The 26382-nt window shown below is 45.7% G+C and overlaps 2 protein-coding genes across 2 annotated transcripts in view; one reads left to right on the forward strand and one right to left on the reverse strand.

The window, feature by feature from the left end:
• The window catches only part of PIGL (phosphatidylinositol glycan anchor biosynthesis class L), a 231771-nt gene extending 228238 nt beyond the window's left edge, over positions 1–3533 (forward strand). The window contains exon 7 of the mRNA XM_040338623.1: positions 3010–3533. Coding sequence (XP_040194557.1) covers positions 3010–3135 — 126 coding nt within the window. The 3' untranslated portion in view covers positions 3136–3533. The remainder of the gene's footprint in view (positions 1–3009) is intronic.
• Positions 3534–7756: 4223 nt separating this feature from the next.
• CENPV (centromere protein V) overlaps positions 7757–26382 on the reverse strand; it is a 37958-nt gene continuing 19332 nt past the window's right edge. Inside the window, exons 4-5 of the mRNA XM_040339441.1 lie at positions 13876–13990; positions 7757–8013 (exon numbers count right to left, since the gene is read on the reverse strand). Coding sequence (XP_040195375.1) covers positions 7889–8013; positions 13876–13990 — 240 coding nt within the window. The 3' untranslated portion in view covers positions 7757–7888. The remainder of the gene's footprint in view (positions 8014–13875; positions 13991–26382) is intronic.

Here is a 26382-nt window from a genome sequence, read left to right on the forward strand (position 1 = left end):
GCATTCCCACATCTGAAAGCAAGACAGATGCAGACGTGCAGGAGTGCCATTGATTCTTAATGGCACCCCCGCTCAGCATGCGATTTCCCTGCGGCTGCAATTTAAAAAAAGTACAGGGACCTGTTTCTTGCATTTCCCGCAGGTACAGCAGCCCATTCATATGAATGGGCTGCTGTGCCTGTGCAAAGGCAAGACACACCAACCACATATATGTGAACCTAGCCGTAAGATACACCCATCCCCCCTCAAGTAAAGAATCATCTATGACACCCCTATCCTCCCTGAAGACACCTCCCACCCCCTCCCCTTCCCAAATACAGAATCTTAATTAATCACAACCCCCATTCCGCCCTCTATCTAAATACAAAATTCTTAGTACACTCAGTACTAAGGAAATGAGAGGAAGTCTTGTTGACTCTGTCATACGAGGGAAGAGGAGAGGAGACTTTCTCCCACTCTGAGCTCCAGCTGTCACAGAAGCACCGGGTGTGAACTCGCTGCAAAGGCCTGACATTTCTGTGTTGTAGCACAGGTCAACACACAAAAAATATATCAGTCGGCTGCAGCACCCCTAGAGAATACTACACCCCCTAATGACTTCACTGTGAGGTATGACCCTTTTTTTGTAATACAACACAATAGTCTACTCTGCCATGCACTATAGCATGTCACCATACAGGTGAGTTGGAGAAAATGCATTGGGATATCATTAAGAATGAATGCCACTGTATCACACTAATGCATGTTACTGTGCAAATGTGATTTGACCCTTAGTGTCCCTAGAAACATCAGCTTCACAGTGCAGAGCATTCACTGAGCCCTGGGTGACACTATAAAAGGGCTCAAATAGCACTGCATGGTTTGAAGAAGCACTGAGGTCAGTGTGAAACGCGTCACCTCCTGGGTTCGGACACTCTGTTTTTGTTGGCTGTCATTTGCTATTTTTTAAATAAAATTGTTGGAACGTTCCTGCGGTGTGCAGTCATTCTTTTCTTCCTATTGATCATCAGTGGCGAGCCGTGGCCTGCACCCAGCGCATCCGAACTGTAGTGATTGCTCACCTTGAGTAATGTCTTCCTTGTTTGAAAGCATTGCATGCACTACTTTTGAAAATGCACTGCAAGCGGATCATATGGTCTGGTGCAAATGCACTGCATTTGGGGTGTTGTTAAGTTACTCTTCTACATATTTTGGTAATAAAAATTGAAATAAGCGTATATTGATTGGTTTGCGCAAAAGGTATAGCATCTACAAAATAGGGGATAGATTTATAGCATTTTTATTATTATATATATTTTTTACTAGTAATGGTGATGATCTGTGATTTTTATCGGGACTGCGACATTATGGCGGACACATCAGACACTTTTGACACATTTATGGGAGCATTGGCATTTATACAGCGATCAGCGCTATAAAAATGTACTTATTACTGGAATAATGTCACTGGCAGGGAAGGGGTTAACACTAGGGGCGATCAAGGGGTTAATTGTGTTCCCTCTGTGTTCTAACTGAAGGGGGATGGGACTTACTAGGGGAAGAGACTGATCGGTGTTCATACTTTGTATGAAAACCCAATCGGTCATTTCTCCCCTGAAAGAACCGGGATCTGTTTACACAGATCCCGGTTCTCGCTCTGTCACGAGCAGTCGAGGGTGCCCGGCACGCGCCCCTGGTGACCACAATAAGAAGCAACATAAGGTAACGTCAATTTGCCCAGCCGAAGCCAACCAGTCGCAGTAAAACTGCAGTGGCTGGTTGGCAAGTAGTTAAAAACGATCACAAAATAATTTGTGGTTCTGGTGCAATGTTAGTGAATGTGGAAGTATGCAGTAGAGCAGATCAATGAAAACTGGAGCGAGAGTTGATTTGTTGCCTATTACATCCAATACGGTTTATTATTATTATTTTAATTTTAAAGGAAACTAAAACAAGAATTCTGATTTATTCCTGTTTACAGGATCTACAATTTTCAGAAATTTGCCCCTCTAGAGAATTTCTTCTTTAAAGTGGTTGTAAACCCCATTCATTAAATTTGACCTAAGCACATGTATCTGTAGTGGTTACATATCTCTCTCCAAAGCTCTAAGTACCGTGTCTTTCTGCTGCTCCGTTTCTCTATTATCAGCAGAGTCACTTCTGACAAGTTCTCAGACACATGAGATAAAAGCAGCTAAAAATTTGTGTCAGGAGGGAGATTAGCAGAGAGCTTGTCTATTCAGACTACAGCTCTGCATGTTATTTCCTTCCTCTGCCTATGTGGAGGGGTGGGGGGTATTCCTTTCCTCCAATCATCTCTCACACAATGTAAGCCTCACCCACTGCCTAATGAGAAAGAAACATTTCTAACATGATCTGCACTGTACATTTAATGACAGTGACACTGGCTGGGAAGGGGTTAACATGTAGGGCGATCAAGGGGTTAAATGTGTACCTAACTATGTAAAGTGTGCTACTTCTACTAATAGACCTCTTAGCTTCTCATCCCTGCTTTAACTGTGCAGGCTGCCCATCCACAGTACATTGCAGGGGCGGCCTGCAAGTAGTTAATCCAATGAGCTTCTAACTTGCTGTTCTCACTCCTTGAGCTGAGAACAGTGGGGTAGATTCAGAGAGCAATTACGCCGGCGTATCTATAGATACGCCGCGTAATTGCTAAGTTGCGCCGGCGTATCTACTTTCTGTATTCAGAAAGCTAGATACGCCGACTGTAGCCTAAGATACGACTGGCATAAGTCTCTTACGCCGTCGTATCTTAGGGTGCATTCTGACGCTGGCCGCTAGGTGGCGCTCCCATAGTTTTCAGCGTAGAGTATGCAAATTGCCTACTTACGCCGATTCACAAACGTACGCGCGCCCGGCGTTCGTTTTTTAAGTCGTTTGCGTTAAGGCTTTTCCGGCGTAACGTCAATAGTTTATAAATGAGCCTCATATTTTTTCTGAACTATAAATATCCATGTGTCTGTTTTATGGGAGTGTGTTTTCATCTTATGTCTTCTTGTGTTCCAGGACGCCATGATGTGTCATCAAAGCCAGCTGCTCTGGTTTCGTCACATTTACCTGCTGTTCTCCCGTTACATGGCTATCAACTCATTGCACTTTCTTCATGGCCAGAAAACAGAAAAGGATAGCTGACACTCAGATCTAAAGCGGAACTCGTTATAAGACTGTTATTGCGGCATGCAAGTTAATGAGCATGGCTCATCTTTAGAGACAAGCTGGAGATAAAAGACAAGTGTGTTTGGTCGGATAAATGAAATAAATCTCTTTCATGGCAAAAAAAAATACAGTTTAACGGTGAAATGGTATAAATCTATATGTGGGCATTTTGGTAACATAATAAATGGACATTGGGGCTCAAAGAAATAGGGGGGTGGGGGGTTCAGATTACAGCAACATCTTCCAAGACTATGACAGCAAACATCTGGCTTATTCCTATGGACAGCAACACTGATTTTCTGCTGCTGAAGATTTTTTGCCTATTTTTGTTGTATTTTTACATTTGAAATAAAATATAAAGTTTATGTACTGTATATCTTTAAGACTTTATGGATAGCCAGTGTTTAGTTAATTATTATTATTGCTGTACACTCCAGCAGCAGTCATTGCATATTGGTTGTGACATCTGTACTTTGTTCATGTACTCAGGAATGTTCGTAAACATAATTTCTCTGTTTATTATCAAAAAAAGGTAACAGCGTGAATGTGCAAAGGTCATACGTCCACCAGGTTTGTAAGTAATGAATGTCTCTTTTTAGATCAGTTTATTATGGTCTCTGGTGCTTCACTGCTCTTAAAGCGGGGGTTCACCCTATAAAAAAAATATATATATATTTTTTTCTTCTAGCATAAAATTAGGCATAGTAGTGCGAGCTACAGTATGCCTGTATTTATTTTTTTTGCCCTGTACTCACTGTGCAATCCTGTATTGAAGATTCCGACTCCCCGCGGGGAATGGGCGTTCCTATCCAGAGGGAAGGTGATTGACGGCCGGCTATGGCACGTCACGCTTCTCCGGAAATAGCCAAAATAGGACTTGGCTCTTCACGGCGCCTGCGCATAGTCTGTGCGCAGGCGCCGTGAAGAGCCGAGACCTACTCCGGCTATCTTCGGGGAGCGTGACGTGCCATAGCCGGCCGTCAATCATCCTCCCTCTGGATAGGAACGCCCATTCCCCGCGGGGAGTCGGAATCTTATCTATACGATTGCACAGTGAGTACGGGGCTAAAAAAATAAATAAAGGCATACTGTAGCTCGCGATACTATGCCTAATTTAATGCTAAAATTTTGGTAATGAGGGTGAACCACCGCTTTAAAGTAAAGAGCATGGAAAAGAAGAAATGTAACAGCGTTCTCTGCAGGGCCAACCCAATCCATACACCTGAAGTGTTCAGAAAGTGCAGTTCGTTAGTGAAAGTAATGCAAGGATCTACTTCACAATCCACCGTTCACCCATACAGCACCTCGTGAACACAGGAAGCCCTTCTCGGGATCCACTTACCCCCAGGATAAGCGTGTATAGCCTTGAAATCACAAAGACCTTTCTTCTCCCTTTTGAACCACCTTACACCGTCATACAGGGCACATATATAGAGAGGATCCAGTGGGCTCATGCAAACGACAACAGAATAAACACCATAGCGTAATATTGTTTAAATCTTTAATGTCCCACATGCGCCCCCCTCTCAATATGTACGTACTTTGTACACAATTCAATACACCAAACATAAAGTACATGTGCTTTAGTGCTCGTCACTCAAGAGAATTAGATATCGATTTGGGCAGCCGTCTATGCGATGACAACAAGAACCACTTGCCGCCTCCGGCGTACCGCTCTGTGGAGCGCAAAACGCCACTTCCTGGTGTAGCGTAGAGACCACGACCCTGACGCGTTTTGTCACTTCCGGACTTCGCCTGAGGGTGCCCTCAGGGCGCGTCAGGGTCATGGTCTCTACGCTACACCAGGACGTGACGTTTTGCGCTCCACAGAGTGGTACCCGGAAGCGGCAAGTGGTTCTTGTTGTCATCGCATAGACGGCTGCCCAAATCGGTATCGAATTCTCTTGAGTGACGAGCACTAAAGCACATGCACTTTATGTTTGCTGTATTAAATTGTGTACAAAGTATGTACATATTGAGAGGGGGGCGCATGTGGGACATTAAAGATTTAAACAATATTACGCTATGGTGTTTATTCTGATGTCGTTTGCATGAGCCCACTGGATCCTCTATATATGTGCCCTGTATGACGGTGTAAGGTGGTTCAAAAGGGAGAAGGAAGGTCTTTGTGATTTCAAGGCTATATATGCTTATCCTGGGGGTAAGTGCATCCCCGAGAGGGGCTTCCTGTGTTCACGAGGTGCTGTATGGGTGAACGGTGGATTGTGAAGAAAATCCTTGCATTACTTTCACTAACAAACTGCACTTTTTGAGCACCTCTTACTTTCATCCCATTTTCATTTATGAGGATTAACACATAAAGAAGTTTGTTCAATTCAACTCAAACAAAGGCGCTACTACAATATTTATTGGACATTTTTTGCTCTCTATTTATTGTTTTCTACACACTTGTTTATATTTTAAGTGGCTGCTATATATGCAAGTGTGATTTAGAGTGTTAGTTTATATCACATTTAATGACTATACCTATCATCTCATGCATACCTTGACCCCTAGAGCGATGAGCTGTGCTAAAATAGGAGGGCCAATTTAGCATTTTTACATTTTATGCCTGAGTATGTCTGATTCTCCAGTGGAAAATGCCACAAACCATCAGCTACCTCATTATAAACTGCTTTGATTTAAATCTTGGTTTATTGCAAAAATACTGTTCAGCGATTTAAAAATACATCCTCGCAATAGGTGCTTAATACTCTGCTACACTATGAATATGTAGCTTTTTTCATCCAAAATCCTTGTCACTTGTCCTGTATGAACCTGGGGCAATGTTCATATCCTCCAGTACTCAGAAAACATAAAAACAGAGAGTGCCAGTGCCTAAAAAGTAATACCTCAATAAAATATCTATAGATGTGCAAATATTTTCATATACATAGAACAATCCTGTAGAGAACTACAAATTTATCAAAATATATTAAATAAATAAATAACAAATGGTTCACATGCTCTGAGAAATCAGTTCATGTACTACGTGTAGCAGTCCAACACAAATTCATGATTCTTCAAAATTTTCAATAATTCCTTCACCAGAACAGACATGCAAATGCACCCAGTAGGAATCAATAGTTAAATCACTCACCGTACCACCTAGACTCCTTTAGTTAAAAAGAAGGTCAATGTGTGCTTGTTTTTTTGTAATTCTGGACACACTGCAGCCCAGGGGGATTGGATGTCTGTGTCCTCCTGTCACTCTCTCCACTCCATTAGCGTAACACAGAAAACCCAAGGAAATAAGCACTAATATAATGTAGTATTTTATTGTATATACATGACTAAAACCATAAATAATTCTCACATTAATAGGTGCCAAAACTCGGCACAAGAATAACCCATCTATTGTAAACGCCGCCATGCCACTCAGAATTAGAGCTGGACTGCACTCCAAATGCCAGAAGTATCATACTGGAAGTGACGTGACTGAATGTGGTAACTGAAAGTCCTGTCCCTGCGCATTTCCCTTGATGTCATCGGGAAGCCGTATAGTTGCCAGCTTCCCAATGACGTTACACTGACGAAACGTGTAGAGGCGGGACTGCCGCATCCGGTCATGTCACTTTTGTATAAGGGCACTTATACATTGAATGTCTACCACAGGGCTATAATTTAGTATAAATGTACACTTTTTTTGTACAAAGCATGTGAATTGTGCTCCACTGCTATACAGTTTATTAGAAGTTCAGTACTGGGTGTCTGAAAGCTGGTGTTTTCAATGATTTCCTTCATTCTCTCTTATTAAAAAGAAAAAAAAAATCGTAGAAAATAGTGTGTTGCGATATCTGATTTGTGAATCTGTGTCGAATGTGTCATATGGTAAGGAGCCAGCACAGTTACTGTCTGGGAAGACGTCTGCAAGGTACAGCTGCTGTTCCCCGGCGCACGCACCAACCAAGGACGCTCAGAATGGCCACAGAACTGGCGCCAGTCGGCCTATTTAAACAGAGCTGTGACACTGACTTATTGCTGCTTGGTCTACGGCGTTTACCAGAATCCTGATACCTTTGTGTGTGACTTCTGATACCAACCTGGCTTGCTCCCGACTTCCTCTACCTGCCCTGCTTCCTACGGATCGATCCCTGTCTCCAGTCTCTGCTATTCAGTACCTGTTGCCAAACCTACCTGTGACCCGACTATGCTTCGGTTGTCCGCTTTCTGCCTGATCTGACCGTCACTTGCTGAAAACCTGCCTGTGACCCAACTACACTTCTGCCTGCTGCCTGTGCCCGATCTGCCAGTCTGTTGTCAACCCGGCTCGTCTGACCCCGCTCCCAGCTGTCCAGTCTGCTACAGCTCCTGCTTCAGGTGGTGCTCCTCTGCTCGCATATTGCCAGGACTGCCAGCCCGTCTGCCACCTCGCTTGCCTGCCACCTGTTGGGTCCAGCTTCCTATTCATGAGTTCCTGGCTTCTACTGGCACATACTTCTGGACTGTTCATAGGCACTCTTACTCCGCCACGCTCCTGGGCCTACTGTCTCTCTATCAGTGGACCACGAGCTGGAGCTGTAAGAGAGGCTTCCCTCCACACGTCTGGCTCATTCATCAGGTACGTGACAGTTACATAAAGAGACTAGAAGAGGTATTAATGAGTGTATAGAAAAGATTTATTTCAGTTAACTGAAGGAGACGTGCCACAAAGGCAGAAGGTGTATAAAACTAGTAATGGACGGAAACGCAGAAACATACAGAAATAAAACAGATGTACAGAACATTCTCAAGACTTTGACATGTTGCGAATGGTCTTGTGTTCTTTCATAGCCTTCTCCCATTCCTTCCCATTGATCTGTTCCACATGGATGTTACGGACTGTCCCTTCATCCAGGCAATGTGCTGCTACACCTGAAAGCAAGAGTAGTCTGATTATCCACAATGCAAAGTTAAGTTCCTTAAATTGGTTTCAGTTGATTGAAGTGAGAATGAAGTGTAAAAAACACTTTCCATTCCCAAGTTTAAAAATCTTTTGCTGTGCTCTCTTGCATTATGCATTTTGTATTTTGTCACCCTCCAGCTAACTCTGCTGGAAGCTGAACTGCCTGTGGTGAATACTTTACTGTTGTAAGCACTTCAAAGAACCACAAAATAGCCACTGCCGCTGAAATTTCCTCTAGACTATATGAATCTGAAACCTAGGTAGAGGAAACTAAAAGTCAATGGGACCCCGAGGAGCAGTGCATAGAAAGTAATACAACGCCTAGCTCCTTCGTAGAGATCTAATGCCTTACGGGGACACAGCTGTCACTATTTCTTTGCATGCTTTATGTATAAGGGGATATTTAAAAATGTGTTATTCACCGTTATATACTGTATTTGTATGGCACTTATAATTTAGCTTAGTCTATGAATAATTTCATAATTCATACTCACAGATTGGGGGGATGCATTACAAGTTTCACTTTTAATATTGATGATGATATAGGTACCGCATTACACAGTTTACAGATTCATAAGTATTTGTATGTCAATCCGTTTTTTCTGGCCGCCTTCTACTTCTCCCAGTGCTGGCTTTAAATTTTTTGTTTTTTAAAACACAGATGATATATCCTTTCATTTGGCAATGGTGGAATGGCCAGTGTCTAGAAGGCGTCCTTTTACATTACATGTTTTACATACTATAAGGTCAATTTAATAAGCTTAAAGGAGTTGTAAAGAAAAAAAAAAAAAATTCACCTTAATGCAATCTATGCATTAAAGTGAAAAAACATTGAATGCTGCCGCCCCCCCCCCCCACCGAGCCCCCGTAACCCCTGACCCCCCCGGCCCTTCGAAAGTCTTGATATCCTCTTCATTATTCAGCCTGGCCGCTGATTGGCTAGAGCGGATGGATTAATAGCAGCGCAGCCATTGGCTGGTGCTGCTGTCAATCATATCCAGTGACGCGGCGCGCTGTATCACAGTAGCGCGCCCGCAATTACTGACCACCATGCAAGCTCTCGCATGACTGTGGTGAGTAAGGCCCCTTTCACATTGAGGCGTTTTTCATGCGTTACAGCGCTAAAAATAGCGCTGCTATACCCCATGAAAAAACCTGCCCTGTAGTGTTCAATGTGAAAGCCCGAAGGCTTTCACATTGAAGCGGTGCGCTAGCAGGAGCGCTCCAAAAGTCCTGCTAGCCGCATCTTTACCGCGGTATAGGAGCTCCTATACCGCGCCTTTCCATTGAAATCAATGGGAAAGCGCGGCTATACCGTCAACGCGGCTCCACGCCTCAATGTGAAAGAGGTCTAATTGCGGGGAGGACCAGAGACAGCCGCTGAGGGACCCAGAAGACGAGGATCGGGGCCACTCTGTGCAAAACGAACTGCACAGTGGAGGAAAGTATAACATGTTTGTTATTTTAAATGAAATTTTTTTTTCCTTTAGTGATGTTAAAACAATGTTGTCAGATTGATGGCTCTTTGTTGGATTACTCAGATATCAGATTACAGGGAAGCGGTTACCCAGTACTGATAAGGCCTTGTGCACACTGGTATACTACAGGGTATGCCCATGTGAGGGCCGTGTTTACCCACACAGGAATGTCTCCATGCTTCCCCCTGCAGGCAGTATCGTCCATGTCACTTGGGATGCAGTGGTTGCACGTACACAGCCACTGCTCCCAATTTGACATCCGTGTGGGTGCACTGCCCCAAAAGCACACTGTCTATGTTTGGGGCCGTGTACCCACACCAATGTCAGAGTGGGAACAGTGGGTGTGCAGAATCATTAAAGTGGAAATAAACCCTCTTTTTTTGCTTTCAGCCAAGGAAGCTGCCATCTTGGCCTCTGTTTACTCTGTAACTGCTATGATGCTGCACTTGTGATCCTTTATGACACCAGCCATTGGATGGTTTGACAGTTTGGTTGAGAGCACAACACATGTGAACAGCTAGCATTTCCGGCATGCCGGGAACGTTGACTGTTTTTTGAAACTATCAAATCGATGAGTTTACTTCCGCTTTAAAGCGGATGTCCGCTGAAAAAAAAATTAAAATCCAGCAGCTACAAATACTGCAGCTGCTGACTTTTAATATTAGGACACTTACCTGTCCTGGAGTCCAGCGCCGTCCGCAGCAGAGGACGAGCGATCGCTCATCACTCTGCTGCTCCCCCCGCCATCCTCGGTGAGGGAACCAGGAAGTGAAACGCACCGGCTTCACTGCCCGGTTCCCTACGGCGCATGCGCAAGTCGCGCTACGCCTGCCGATTGGCTGACGCTGTGTACTGGGAGCCGAGTGTTCCCAGAACACAACGGGGGGGGCGACGAGAGGTGACGTCATGCCCGAGACTGTGTGGCCGGAAGTGGGTGCAAATACCTGTCTTTAGACAGGTATCTGCACCCCCCTCCCCCTGAAAGGTGTCAAATGTGACACCGGAGGGGGGGAGGGTTCCGATCAGCGGGAGTTCCACTTTAGGGTCGAGCTCCGCTTTAAGGATGCTCACTGACTACTGACTCAGGGATTGACAACTATAGTGCTTCTCTAAGGCCGGTTTCACATAGACTTCGGCCTTTATAAGCGCAGTGTGAACAGTAAGCTTTGACAAAGCATTTTCAGAGCTTTCAGCAAGCTTTGTTGAAGCTTTTAAAGTACCATTCATGTCCAGTTTGTTAATGCTGAACACAGATCCTGATGGGAGTGTTGATTACCACTTTAAGCTGCTAGCAGGCTTCAGAACTTCGTGGAGCTTGTTGAAAGCCTGCTAGCAGCTTATTTAAAGTGGCAAGCAATACTACTCACATTTACAAGCTGGACTTAAATGGTACTTTAAAAGCTTCAACAACGCTTGATGAAAGCTCTGCAAATGCTTTGTTAAAGCTTGCTGTTCATACCGTTCTTATAAAAGTGGAAGCCTGTGTGAAACAAGCCTATTGGACTGATGCTGATCATACTTTCTTACCTATCTTTATGGTGTTACCATACCATCACATCATTGGGTTCCTTTTAACAGAACCCTGCAATGCAGCAAAGATCATTTAAGACAACTATGTAGCAGTATTTTTTTATTTATTTTTTAAGACTAAGTTCATGTTTTGGAGCATGTTACACTCATATTTAGGGTGTAAAATGTGACATGTACCAGCTCCTGCCTCTCGCACCCTCCTGATCCCGCTTCCTTGTGATAGTGGACGGGGCATCCTCTGTCACATTTCAAAATTGTCACGGCTGTGCGCATCCACCTCATTCATTCACAGCGATCTGTGAATAAAGGAACTACAAGTCCTGTCTGCCAGCGGCAGCAGCTTCTAGTTCTCAATGAACTCTGAGGAAGCTGATGAGATCACCGAGATATGAGCACAAAGCTGGAGGATGTTTTTGAAGGAGCCTGACATCGCACCCACAATCCACTGATTTCCAATGCAATGCTTTACAGGCTCCTGGAGGGAAAAATAATAAGTGCAGCACACATACAGCTCAGTACACTGTCCATACATGTCAGTATACACAGTGCAGCACACATACAGCTCAGTACACTGTCCATACATGTCAGTATACACAGTGCAGCACACATACAGCTCAGTACACTATAAACACATGGGGCCAGATCCACGAAGATCTGCCTATCGTTAGGCAGGCGTAGCGTATCTCAGATACACTACACCGCCGTAACTTAGAGCGTAGTTTCCGTATCCAGAAAGAATTTGCGCCGTAAGTTACGGCGGCGTAGTGTAAATGTAAGGGCGTGCAATTCAAATGACTAAGATGTGGGCATGTTTTACGTTAATTCATCTTGACCCCACGTAAATTACGTTTTTTTTGAACGGTGCATGCGCCGTCCATGGGGGTATCCCAGTGCGCATGTTCGAAATCACGTCGCAAATAGTCAATGCTTTCGACGTGAACGGAATTTACGCAAAGCCCTATTCGCAAACGATTTACGCAAATGACAGAAAATTTGACGCTGTCCCGACGTCCATATTTAACATTGCGTACGCCTCATAGAGCAGGGGTAACTTTACGTCGAAAAAAGCCTTACGTAAACGACGTAAAAAAATGCGCCGGGCGGACGTACGTTTGAGGATCGGCGTATCTAGCGAATTTGCACACTCTACGCGGAAATCAACAGAAGCGCCACCTAGCGGCCAGCGTAAATATGCACCTAAGATCCGACAGCGTACTAAGACGTACGTCAGTCGGATCGAGCCCACATTCAGTCGTATCTTGTTTTGTGGATACAAAACAAAGATACGACGGGGCATCGTAGAACTTACGCGGCGTATCAATAGATACGCCGGCGTAAGTTCTTTGTTGATCTGGGCCATGTCAGTATACACAGTGCAGCACACATACAGCTCAGTACACTGTCCATACATGTCAGTAAGTACCTAAGAACTTAAATTTGACTTTAAACGAGAATATTGCTACGAAAATTCTTTGTACATTCAATGAATGGACGAATTTTGTTTGAAAATTTCACTTGCTTTTAACATTCAATTCTAAAATCAATGTCATTTCTGAACCGTCTGATAGTAAATTTGATAGAGAAAAGCTTTCTACAATTTCTATTCTGCTCCTGCGAATTTCCCCATCACTTTGGTCGGAAAAAAAACATTGTTTTGACTCCAATAACAATTAGAAAATTGAACAAACTTTCTTAAAAGGAAGAATTTGGAAATGAAAATGTGTTCCTGTATGGCCAGCATAAGTGACAGTAGGCACAGGAACAGGCCCAAACAGGAATCTCTGCAATGGCTGTCCCCATTGGAGGATTTCCCCTTTATTTTTCTGGTGCCAACCCAAAATGTGGGACTTTCATTTACTTTTGATAACGTTAAACAGGACAAATAGAGAGGGCGAGTCTCCCTAATAGGGGCACAGACAGCAATAAAAACTGACAGATGCTCTAATCCCTCTCCACTCCATTCAAACCTAAAAAAGTTTGGGGCCAGATTCACGTACTTGCGCTGCGGCGTAACGTATGTCATTTACGTTACACCGGCGCAAGTTTTAAGCGTAAGTGCTTGATTCACAAAGCACTTACCTGTAAACTTGCAGCGGCGTAACGTAAATCCATCCGGCGCAAGCCCGCCTAATTCAAATAGGTCGTGTACCATTTGAATTAGGCGCGTTCCCGCGCCGAACGTTCTGCGCATGCTCTGTTAGGAAATTTCCTGCCGTGCTTTGCGCGAAATTACGGCGCCCCGGCGTGTTTTTTGAACGGCGACGTGCGTTACGTCCTTTCGTATTCCCGGACGTCTTACGCAAAAAAAATAAAAATTTAATTTGACGCGGGAACGACGGTCATACTTTAACATGGATGGTCTAATATTACACCACCTAAATCGCAATAGCAACTTTACGACGGGAAAAACCGACTAGCGACGACGTAAGAGAATGCGACGAACGCGCGTACCTTCGTGGATCGCTGTAAACAGCTAATTTGCATACCCGACGCGGAAAACGACGCAAACTCCACCCAGCGGTCGCCGAAGTATTGCATCCTAAGATCCGAAGGCGCACGAAGCCGTACGCCTGGCAGATCTTAGCCAAGTGCCGTCGTATCTTTGTTTGTGAATTAAAAATAAAGATACGACGCGGCAAATTTGAAAGTACGCCGGAGTATCAGCAGATACTCCGGCGTACTTTTTCTGTGAATCTGGCCCTTTGTCTTTAGTTATACTTTTTTTTTTGACAGTAAAAGGTCTTTAGTTATACTTTAACTACAATCTGTCCCTTTATATAGCAGTGCAATGTGAGTAAACTGTGGTTCCAACATGGTACTTACCGTAGCCATCAGGGTTGGAGCGAGGTGTGTAGAAGCTCTGGACTCCACACGTTTTGCAGAATGTATGTTGTGCTTTTTTGGTGTTGAAGGTGTAAGTGGTGAGATTATTAGCACCCTGCATACACAAAGGTTACAAGTATCACACTATTTGCAGAAACAACACAGGCAGACACATATCCTAATCAATAACGGTGACAATGACTAAAAACAGTCGCCCTGAAAGATGCTCGGGGGGGCAGTTCTGGCCATTCTAGCCAAGATTAGAAAAAACATTTTTTTGGGGTAAAACCTTTGTGACCAGGCCTAATTTTTAACCTTTTGTACACAATGGCTTATTCAACAATAACTTTTTTAATGCTTGGTATAACAAAATCATTTTCACACCATTTATTTAGCACATATGGGACCTTCATAAAGTAATGTGTTTTGACAATTTTTTTTTACATATATATATATTATAACCAGCAGGAAAATGGGACAAGATGTGAAAAAAAAATGTTAAATTTGTTTAATGAGTTTTAATACATTCACAAAAAATTTGTCCTGGACACAGGGACCCAAAATTATTTTGATATATACTGTAAGGTCAATAAACAGATTTCTAGATATTAGGCATTTTCCAGTACACTCATCAACTGACCTGGGTCAATGTTAGGCTTGCCATCCATTATACAATTTTCTTGTACAGTTTTTCTTTGGATTTACCAAAACCATACACCGTATATACTCGAGTATAAGCTGAGTTTTTCAGCACATTTTTATGTGCTGAAAATGCCCCCCTCGGCTTATACTCGAGTCACTTTTTTGCGCCTGATCTCCCAGACTTTGGGGACCCAGTACCCACACATGTAGCCCCAGTTCTCCTCTACAAGTGTGCAAAGTTTGCTGTCTAGGGGACCTACGGCCGGGGAGCACCGATTTTTCAAAGCTGGACACCCCTTCTATAGACTCCCATGTTAAACGCAAGTCTAGTCATGGGCACAGCGAGGCATGGGCACAGTGAGGCATGGACACAGTGAGGCATGGGCACAGTGAGGCATGGGCACAGTGAGGCATGGACACAGTGAGGCATGCACATGGACAAAGTGAGGCATGCAGATGGACACCCTAGGCTTATACTCGAGTCAATAAGCTTTCCCATTTTTGTGTGGTAAAATTAGGTGCCTTGGCTTATATTCGGGTCGAGTTATACTCGAGTATATACGGTAATATGAGGTCAAACCTAAACACTTTCAAGTTGCATGCAATCAGGCAGGTCAGGCACTACATAATTGAAGGTAAATCTAGAGGAAATTGAATACTTGGCCAACAGGGGGGGGGGGGGGGGGGATCACCGCTCCAGGTGGATGTATGGAAATAAGACTCTCGTCAGACTTGAAGCACCAGGTGCAGGCTAAGCATTAGCGATTGAGGACAGCCACACTCCGAAAATTAGCCTTTATTGTAAAAAATCTAAAATGCAAGCCACAGCAGAAAATGGGACAAACGAGCTGACGCGTTTCACACTTAACAGTGCTTATTCATAGCTACCCTACCACCAAACGGGCAAAGCACAAAGAATGGGCATGGGGGGCGTGGCCAGGACAGGCATGTGAGAGGACGCATCTCTCACAGCTCCCAGTGCTGATCCGGTATTGATCCTCCCCCGGCCGTTATTCCGGTTCGAGACCGCCATATGCTGGAAGCCAGCACTCCCGGGACCACAGCGGTACCACCACCGGCGTTGTGCACCAGGGGAAAGACCCGCAAAGGACAGGCGGAGATCGCGGGGATGGAGGCCCAAGATGGCGCCGCCGCGCCAAATGCCAGAGGGACGCCTCGTGGAGCGGACAGAACGGGCCCCAAACAGGGTAAGCCTGCCAAGACCCAGGGAAAAGACCCCCCAGGGACATGCTCTACTATGCCCAAAAGATGTCTGGAACGGGGGGGCCAGAACAACCGTCCCGTTCCGGTGCCGCGCACCAGGCTAGGCCCGCAGCACAGGGCGACAGTGTCCCACTTTACTGGGGGGAGGAGGAGGACAGAGAAGGAGCAGGCCAGGGACCGGAGGATGAGCAGGCCCCAGACGCACAAGCTGAGAATACTGTGCAACCCACGCTGGCAGACATACTTAAAGCAGTTAATAAATGTACTGCATCTGTGGACACTTTGAAGGAGCAGTTTGGATTACTAAGGCAGGATATGCAAAAGATTCGTGAACGTACTACTGCAGTGGAAAGCAGAGTCAGTGAGGTGGAGGATCAGCTGCAGCCCATGGCCCAAGACACCAGAGCTGCCCTGCAGATGGCTAGAGACGCTTATGACCGCGTGGAAGACATGGAGAACCGTCTCAGACGCAATAATGTCCGTATAGTAGGGCTGCCGGAGAGGGTGGAAGGTAAAGACCCCACCATGTTTGTAGAGAACTGGCTGATTGAACTTTTTGGCAAAAATACGTTGTCACCATTTTTTGCGGTGGAAAGGGCCCACCGAGTACCTTCGCGCCCACCGCAGCAGGGGGGCCCCCCTAGATCCATCCTGGCAAAACTACTCCACTACCGTCACAGGGAAGCGGTGCTGCGTCAGGCTCGGGAGCGAGCTAACATCCAATACAATGGCGTCCGGGTGTCATTTTACCCAGATTTTTCGCAGGAAGTACAAAGGCGCCGGGCCAAATTCCTTGATGTAAAGAGGCGACTGCGACGAATACAACTCCCATATGCTATGCTCTACCCAGCGAAGCTCCGGGTGGTGGTGCGGGGTCAAGCCCAATTCTTTGAGTCTGCAAAGGAGGCCATGTCATGGCTGGATAGAAACGAGCAATCTCTACAACGCCAAGCGCAGGAGGAGGGGGAGTGAGGCATGAGCAAGTTATTTTTACTTTTTATTTCTTTGGTTTTGCCTCCAGACACTGAATATGCAAGATTGAAATGTTTCTATGCTTCACTGCTGTCTTTGTTAGGGGGGATCCCCTACTTTTTGCCTGTTTGAATATTTCTTTTTCACTTACCCTTTGGCCGGGGGACATTATGATTGGCAGCACGTCGTGAGGAAAGCTGTTCTTAGTAAGATGATTTCTGTGACTGGAGTAAGCCGACGTTTAGTCGCACAAAGTGCTGGAACCGCCCTGTTGGTGGACACTGATGATTCGGGACCCGGTTGGTCCGCAAGTTATGCTAACTTTTGTTTTTCTAGCTACCATATGCAGACAGAGGTACAACTCAACAGAACTGGGCCGTTGGCCCTTACGCAAGATATTGTGCAGGAGAGGACAGAGATGGGGGGAGGCCCGTTTTCCCGACAGTGGGGTCAGACTGTACATTTTTGCCCACAAGTATATTGCTTTATGATGTTAAAGGAAGACACCCATGGCTAAGGTATCCATTGTGTCATGGAACGTGAGGGGTATGCATTCTCCACTGAAACGCACGATGCTATTTATGTGTTTAAAAAAATTTCTGCCTGGGGTGATCTGTTTTCAGGAAACGCACCTGACTGCGGAAACTGTGTGCTTTCTGAAATATGGGTGGGTGGGCAAGGCATATCACTCTACACACACCTCCTTCTCTAGGGGGGTGAGTGTACTAGTGCACAATGCCCTGGATTTCCAGGAAATTGACAGTGCGGTAGACTCTGAAGGTCGCTATGTATTTATTCATTGCAAAATTGGTACATTGATTTGTGTATTGGCGTGTGTTTACATCCCCCCGCCGTTCACGGCAGCGGTGCTCAGGCTCCTCCTCTCTTTTTTGGAGGGCAGGCCGGAAGTTCCGTTGCTCGTGATCGGCGACTTTAATTGTTGTCTGGACCAGGTGGCGGATAGACATCCGTGCCCTAGACCCTCTGCCCTCGCCAGGAGTACTCCCCTGGCGCGGTTGTTGCAAGAGGTGGGCTGGATAGATATCTGGAGGCACCGTAATCCAGGGGGCAGGCAGTTCACGTGCTTTTCGAAGACGCATGGCTGCCTGTCCAGGATAGACCTGGGGGTGGGTAACGCAAGCATGCTTCCACTGATAGCGGACCTGTCGCATAGGCCCCGTAGTGTGTCGGATCACTCGGCCCTGGTGGTGCAACTCTGCGTGGCACCGCAGGGGAACCTGGTTAAGGCACCATGGAAGCTGAATGCATTTTGGTTGAAATTGATTAGATCCCATACCGAAATAGAGGAGAATATACGGAGGTATTTTGTTGCGGAGGAGGGGGTGGAACGAAATGTGCTACAATGGGATGCCTTCAAGGCATATCTTAGGGGCCTCCTCATACGGGAAGTGACTGGGGTGAAGAGGGCCTCTGCTGCATTACTGATAGAAGTGGAGAACAGGGTCCAGGAAATGGAGCGGGCTTACATTGCAGATCCTTCTGATTTGGCCAGGGAGTCCTGGCAGGCGGCTCAATCCGCCTACCAGCAGTTGCTCTCCTCGTCAGCAGAAAAGAAGAGATTCTTTGCCAAACAGGCGTTTTTTGAGGAGGGTGAGAAAACTGGCCGTATACTGGCACGGATTGCGAACTCCCATCAACGGTCACCTGAGATAGGGGCTATTAGAGCTAGGTCAGGAGGGGTAGTCTCGCAGCCAGACCAGATTATGCAGGAACTGGCGGGTTTCTATGAGGCCCTGTACAGTTCCGGCGCGGCATATATCCAGGAGGATCTGGAGTTATATTTGACCCAATTGACCTTCCCGGAACTGTCCGCTAATCAGCGTACTTCGCTGGAGAAACCGGTTACTGTTGAGGAACTGCAAGAGGCAGTCAGTGCCTTCCCTAATTGTAAAGCCCCGGGGGAGGATGGGCTGCCTATGGAGGTATACAAACAGTACTCAGGGGTGTTGCTGCCACAGCTTTTGCAGGTTTTTAACAGCGCCAGGGAGGGAGGGACTTTGCCCCCTTCCATGTCCAAAGCAAATATAGTTCTGTTACTTAAGCCAGGCAAGGATCCCGTGGACCCGGGGGCCTACCGTCCCATTTCCTTATTACAGAGTGACGTTAAGATCCTGGCCAAGGTGCTCGCCATTCGCCTAAATGGGGTGGTGACTTCTATAGTACATGGAGACCAAGCCGGGTTCATGCCTAACAAATCAACGGCGGTTAATTTGAGAAGGTTGTTCCTTAATATACAAGCGCGGGCAGACAACATGGGCAGTAGGGCTCTCTTATCCTTAGATGCAACAAAAGCCTTCGATAGTATTGATTGGAATTATCTTTGGACCGTGTTGCGGAAATTCGGATTTGGCCCTATCTACATTTCCTGGGTGCGGCTGCTGTACAGCCAGCCGCAGGCAGCGATACGGACATTTGGCTCGTTGTCGGCGGGCTTTGCACTGAGGAGGGGGACACGGCAGGGTTGCCCCCTGTCCCCCCTCCTCTTTGCCCTGGCTATTGAGCCGCTGGCCATTAGTATCAGGGCTAACCCTCGCATCACCGGTTTTTGTTATGGCGACATGCAGGAAAAGGTGATGTTGTATGCTGACGATACGCTTCTTCTGCTGGGAGACACGGACTCCTCCCTTAGAGAGGCTATGTTGGCAATCACAGAGTTTGGAAAATTCTCTGGTCTGCTCATAAACTGGACAAAGTCTGCACTGCTTCTGTTGGATGGTGATGACACACAAGTAGTTAACGCTGTTTGCCCCATATCCATTACTCCATCCTTTAAATATCTAGGGGTACAGGTAACGGCCCGGCCACGAGATTTCATACGTCTAAATATTTCCCCCCTGTTGCTGAGGTTTAGGGACAAGGTTAAAACTTGGAAGGCCCTGCTTCTGTCGGTTGCTGGGAGGGTGAATCTAATCAAGATGATACTCATGCCGCAACTATTATACTTTCTCCACAACACCCCCATGGTCATCCCCCTGAAAGTCTTTCATACCGTGAACAGTATTTTTCGGGGTCTTATCTGGAAGGATAAGAATCCTAGGATTAAGTTGGAACACCTGCAGAGACCTAAAGATAGCGGGGGATTGGCGTTGCCAAACCCCTGGCTATACTATTTAGCGGCTCAGATGCAGCAGCTGGTTGGCATGTTTCGGCCGACGGTGCGGTCCTCGGCTCAGAAGCTTATGGAGCACACCGTGGGTGGAGGTCCGATCCCTGAGGCGTTGGAGGCGCAGGCATTTGCTAGACCGCACAAGAAGCTCCCCACATTTAGTCTGATTCAGAAGGTATGGAATAAGGTTAAATATGTCCAAGACGCAGAGGGTTACACGAAGTACAGTCCTATATGGCTAAATGACACGTACACTGAACTGGCTAAACTACAGTCCGGTGCCAGGTGGAAACATTATGGGATTACACACCTTACCCACATATTCCGTAACGGGGTACTTCGCACGTTTCCGGAATTGCGGGACGCGTTTGGCCTGCCACAGTCCATGCACTTCTTATACATACAGTTGAGACACGCAGTGGCGGCACAGGGTCGCTCCTCTGAGTGGTGCCTGTCGCCGACCCCTGCTTTTGATCTTCTGGGGGAGGCTGGGACGTCTAAGGGCTTTATCTCCCAATGCTATGCCATCCTGTTACAGTATGTGATGAAGCAGCATCCCCTGAAGATACGGGAAAGGTGGGAAGCAGATGCAGGGGACTTGGACGGGGAACAATGGGAGGAAATTTTTCAGGCAGTAGGCAAGTGCTCACTGAATGTCTCACAGAGGCTCACGCAACTGTACATTTTGTTACGAATCTATTATACCCCTCACAGACTCCATAGAATGAACCCACAGCTCGACCCTACCTGCACCAGGTGCAAGAGAGACCATGGAGATCTGATACATATGCTGTGGAGATGCCCAAAACTCCACACGTATTGGGCGGGAGTCGTGAGTACCATCAATTCAGCATTTGGAGTGTCTCTTCCGCAGGACCCGAGGGCTTGTCTCTTGGGGGCTCTGGAGGAGTACGAATGGGAGGAGATGGACAGGGAGGCGGTGCAAAGGGTCTTGTTCCAAGCTAGGAAGCTTATTATGGTTCACTGGAGGGCCGAGGCTCCTCCGACTCTGGCTGAATGGATCAATAACATTGGGACAGTGCTGAGGATGGAGAAGGTGATATATCAACACAGGGGTAATGCCCAAAAATTCGAGAAGTTATGGGCAAAGTGGCTGGATGTGCCGGGTCTGGCCCCTGTGGACCTGGTGATGGACAGGCTTCTGGGCATTAATATTGGGTGAGGTGGGCATTGAGCCAATTGTCGGGAGGGAAATGTTTGACTTGCTGGGGGGGGGGGTTTACCTCCTGTTCATAGATGTATTCTGAGTAAGTGGCTGTCTCGCTGCAGATCTTTATCTTTCCCCGCACTGTTAAGGGGACTTTGTATACCTTGTACCTCTGTAAACTAAATAAAAAATTTTGTTGGATTAAAAAAAACAAAGAATGGGCATGGGAAAAATTAAGCAGAAACCCCATCCTGTAGATCCTAAACAGATTTATAAATGCTTCCTCTAGTGGTCATCTGTGTTTTAACCACTTAAGCCCCGGACCATTTGACCAGGCCACTTTTTGCGATTCGGCACTGCACCTGTTTAACTGACAATTGTGCGGTCGTTTAGACGTGGCTTCCAAACAAAATTTACGTCATTTTTTTTCCACAAATAGAGCTTTCTTTTGGTGGTATTTGATCACCTCTGCCGTTTTAATTTTTTGCGCTATAAACAAAAATAGAGCGACAATTTTGAAAAAAAATGCAATATTTTTTACTTTTTGCTATAATAAATATCCTCCAAAAATATATTTAAAAAAACATATTTTTTCCTCCGTTTAGGCCGATACGTATTCTTCTACATATTTTTGGTAATACAAATCGCAATAAGCGTTTATTGATTGGTTTGCGCAAAAGTTATAGCGTCTACAAAATAGGTGATAGTTTTATGGCATTTTTAATAATATTTTTTTTACTAGTAATGGCGGAGATCAGCAATTTTTATTGTGACTGCAACATTATGGCAGACACATCGGACACTTTTGACACCATTTTGGGACCATTGTCATTTCGATCGGTGCTATAAAAATTCACTGATTACTGGAAAAATTACACTGGCAGTGAAGGGGTTAACCTGTAGGGGGCACTGAAGGGGTTAAGTGTGTCCTAGGGAGTGATTCTAACTGTTAGGGGGATGTGGTGTACTGTGACACGTCACTGATTGCTGTTCCCGATGAGTGGGAACAGATGATCAGTGACATGTCACTAGGAAGAACGGGGAGATGTGTTTACACTGACATCTCCCAGTTCTTCAGCTCTGTGACCGGATCGCGGAAAACCGGCAGACATCGAGTCTGCGGATCCCGCGGACGCGGTAACGGAGCTTGCGACAGTCCAGATACAGAATAAAGAGTGAGTGAGTGTTGTCATCTGAGCACGGAATGCAGTGTTCCAGAGCTGTGTGATATTACACAACATGTTTGCACAATATTGCACTGCTTTGCATGGTCCCGCTTGTCACAGTGCAGTACCCCTGTTGCATGGCTCTGCAGGCCAAAACACTGGTGCCCATACACCAGTTTAGCGTGCAGGCAGCAGCATTTTTGGCCATGGGCAGTGTGAACAGGCTCTTAAAATAGTTATAAAAGCTGAAGGGTTTTTACCTTCATGCATTCTATGCAGTAAGGTAGAAAACCTTCAGTATGCAGCCCCCAATACTTACCTAAGACACATCTTGATCCAGCGATGTACACAAGAGGGACTGCTGTCCCCACTCTCTGCCTCCTCACTGGCTCAGAGACATCAATGGGAGCCATTGGCTCCCACTGCTGTCAATCACAGCCAGGGAGAGGGGTGGGGCCGAGCCCAGTTCTATGTAACTTTTGGACACAAGGGCCCACATTCTCGTCCAGCGGCGTAATTTTGTGCGGGCGTAACGTATCCGCTTTACGTTACGCCTCCGCAACTTAGACGGGCAAGTGCTGTATTCTCAAAGCACTTGCTCCGTAAGTTGCGGCGGCGTAGCGTAAATCGGCCGGCGTAAGCCCGCCTAATTCAAATTTTTTATGTAAAACTACTGTAACTCGGCGTGATTGGCGTTTTTGCGGAACGCCGCATGCGCCGTCCGTGGAATTTCCCAGTGTGCATTGCTCCAAAGTACGCCATAAGGACGTCATTGGTTTCGACGTGAACGTAAATGACGTCCAGCCCCATTCACGGACGACTTACGCAAACGACGTAACTTTTTCAAATTTCGATGCGGGAACGACGGCCATACTTAACATTGGCTGCGCCTCATATAGCAGGGGCAACTTTACGCCGGGAAAAGACTAGCGTAAAAGTCGTAATTTTACTGCGTCGGCCACGCGTACGTTCGGGAATTCGCGTATCTAGCTAATTTGCATACTCGACGCGGAATTCGACGGAAGCGCGACCTAGCGGTCAAAAAAAAATGCAGTTAAGATCCGACGGCGTAAGAGACTTACGCCTGTCGGATCTAATGGATATCTATGCGTAACTGATTCTAAGGCCCCATACACACGATAGAATCCATCCGCTGAAAAATCCCAGCGAATGGGTTTCAGCGGATAGATTCTATGGTGTGTACAATCCAGCGGATCTGTTTCCGCTGATTTTTCTCCCATGCGATGGATTTCCAGCAGATAAATATTTGAAGACATGTCTTCAAATCTATCCGCTGGAATCCATCCCAACGGATTGATCCGCTGGTCTGTACAGACTCACCGGATCCATCCGTCCAAAGGGATCCCCCGCATGCGTCGTAATGATTCGACGCATGCGTGGAATTCCTTATATGACAGTGTCGTGCATGTCGCCGCGTCATAATCGCGGCGACGGCGCGACACGTCATCGCCAGAGGATTTCGGCGCGGATTTCGATTCGATGGTGAGTACACTCCATCGCATGGAAATCCGCGCAAATCCTCGAGAGGATTTATCCGTGGAAACGGTCCGCTGGACCGTATCCGCGGATAAATCCTCCCGTGTGTACGGGGCCTTAGAATCAGTCGTATAGATACGACGGGTCGGATTAGGACTTACGACGACGTACATGGCGCTGCGCCGTCGTAAGTCCTTTCAGAATCTGGGCCACAGTGCCGGACTCGGGAGCGAGCATACAAGAGTGCCCCCATAGCAAGAGGCACTAGGGGGTGGAGTCCAGAGGTGTTGGCAAGGGACCTGAGAAAAGGAGGATCAGGGCTGCTCTGTGCAAAACCATTACACAGAGCAGGTAATTAGAACATATTTGCTATTTAGAAAAAAATTAAATAAAGCCTTTAGTATCACTTTAATGAAAATTAACAAAGGCAGACATGCTGGAAGACTAGAATGTGTGCCAACAATACTGTTATCACTATACCAATAGATACAGTAGAGAAAAAAGCGTAACCAACCAAGGTTAGTAAGCCAGTTATTCGCAAGATTACAGGTAAAAACAAGCCAATAAAATAAAAAATACACCCATTGCATCTAATCTGGTAAACTGCAATTTATTACATTGATGTTTTTTTGTCTAAAAAAAGCTTTATCACCACAGGGGCCTCAAATAAAGAGACATCACAGAGCAATAGGCCTTGCATAGAGCTCCATCAAGTGGCTCGAGAAGTACATGTAAAATAGTCATATGCCACGTGTCTTATTTCTTAAATTAAATAAATAAAATATGATAGAAAAAATGCTATAAATTATTTTCTGATATGTAATTAAATCAATGTGGTTTTTGCTTGAATGACGTGTAACAGACAGTTATAGGAATTCTTCAGTGCAAGTTTATAAACCATTTATGAAGTTTTCCCGCTGCCTTATTAGTGCAGAACACAGACTTGTAAAGTGAAAAAGAAATTTTTTCATTAACGTTTCTTCCTTTTCAACTTCTAACCAACCCCATCCTCCTCCCTCCTCCCTCCTTACCTGTTTTTTTCCCCGCACGCCCTTTTTCTATTTGATTTAGCATACAATTTTAATAAAAAAAAAAAAAAAGATGGGGGTTTATTTATAACGCATTTTCTGTGTGGATGCCTCAGCATAAGGCTCCATGCACACAGAAGCTAAAAAAAGCTATAAAAAAATGCCAGTAGCTTTGCAGGGAGCCTTTTTCAAAGTTTTTTAGCATTTTTGCAATAGTGTTTATTAGCTTTTTTTCTTTTTTTTCAATGGGTAAAAAAAACGATGGCGCCGGAGTTTGAGCGTTTTTCAGCATTTCGCGTTTTTTCCCGCCGAAATGCACTTTGAACGCAAATTTCGGGCGTTCAGAAAAAAGCCAATAAACTCCAAAGCTCATCAACACAAAAAACGCCCATGTGTGCATGGGCACATAGGCTAACATAGAGTTCAGTTTATGGGCTTTTTAAAAAAAAAGCCCAAAATGCCAAAAAACTGCAGTTTATCAGCTTCAGTGTGCATGGAGCCCAAATGCCAAAGTCATGGATAATACCAATTATGTTTGTAATATGTGTCATATGTCAGTTTCTATCTGTTACATTTTGAAGGGCAAATGTGACATACCCTAACAATCAATTTTAAGAGAAAAAAATCCTTAAGAATATTTCGACCAGAAGAGTTATTGTACATACCACCAATAGAAAAAATTGCCTAAAGCTGGCCATTGACCGGTAGTTTTTTTTTTTTTTTTTAATTAATTTCTCCATCCACACAAACAAGGTAGATGAAGGAATCCCCCCTGCCAGGTCATTGTATTGTGACAGGTGGCACCTGGCACTGTCAGAATATACTGATCACTGACGCAAATTAAAAAATAAAATCTTGCCCACAAAATACTGATCCTGACCTTTGACCCAAGCACTGACCCAGATCAAACCTTGATCTAGGTAATTTTATTTATTTTACCAACACTTTTTTCTTTCTGAAAAGAACGAGAAAGATACATTGTATCCTTCATTCACAGAAAGAAAGAAAAAACACAGGGGCGGGCTTCACAGTGACTGATCACACTGGTAGCCAATCAGAGGCTACCACAGCGTTTAGGTGACCTGGAATCGGGAGATCGTTAGTACGGGGGTCGGGGCTCTCGATAAGACCCCGGTTCCTGTGCTGGGAGCGCGCTGCAAAAAAAAGAAATACATGTATGAGGCCCCATGTAAAAAAGCCCAGTAAGGCCGCATATACTTTATGTGTTATGTCGGCGTGAAGGGGTTAAACACAAATAGTGAAATGTACCCTTGTTTATTACAGCATCAATTTATAGGAGCCAATAAGGTTTAATCATTCACTCTCTGACAGGCGACTGGGGGTTATCTCTCTCGCTCTCTGAGGCCCCGTACACACGACCGAGGAACTCGACGTGCCAAACACATCGAGTTCCTCGTCGAGTTCAGTGTTGAAGCCGCCGAGGATCTCGGCGGGCCGACTTTTCCCATTGACTAACGAGAAAATAGAGAACATGTTCTCTTTTCGGCCCGACGAGTTCCTCGACGGGTTCCTCGCTGAAAAGTGTACACACAACCGGGTTTCTCGGCAGAATCCGGCTCCGACCGAGTTTCTCGCTGAATTCTGTCGAGAAACTCGGTCGTGTGTACGGGGCCTGACTGTTCTTCATTTCTAAGGAAGGTATCACATGTATGGAAGTCAGTT

The sequence above is a fragment of the Rana temporaria genome, chromosome 2, assembly GCF_905171775.1.
Source record: "Rana temporaria chromosome 2, aRanTem1.1, whole genome shotgun sequence".
In the NCBI taxonomy this organism is placed as follows: domain Eukaryota; kingdom Metazoa; phylum Chordata; class Amphibia; order Anura; family Ranidae; genus Rana; species Rana temporaria.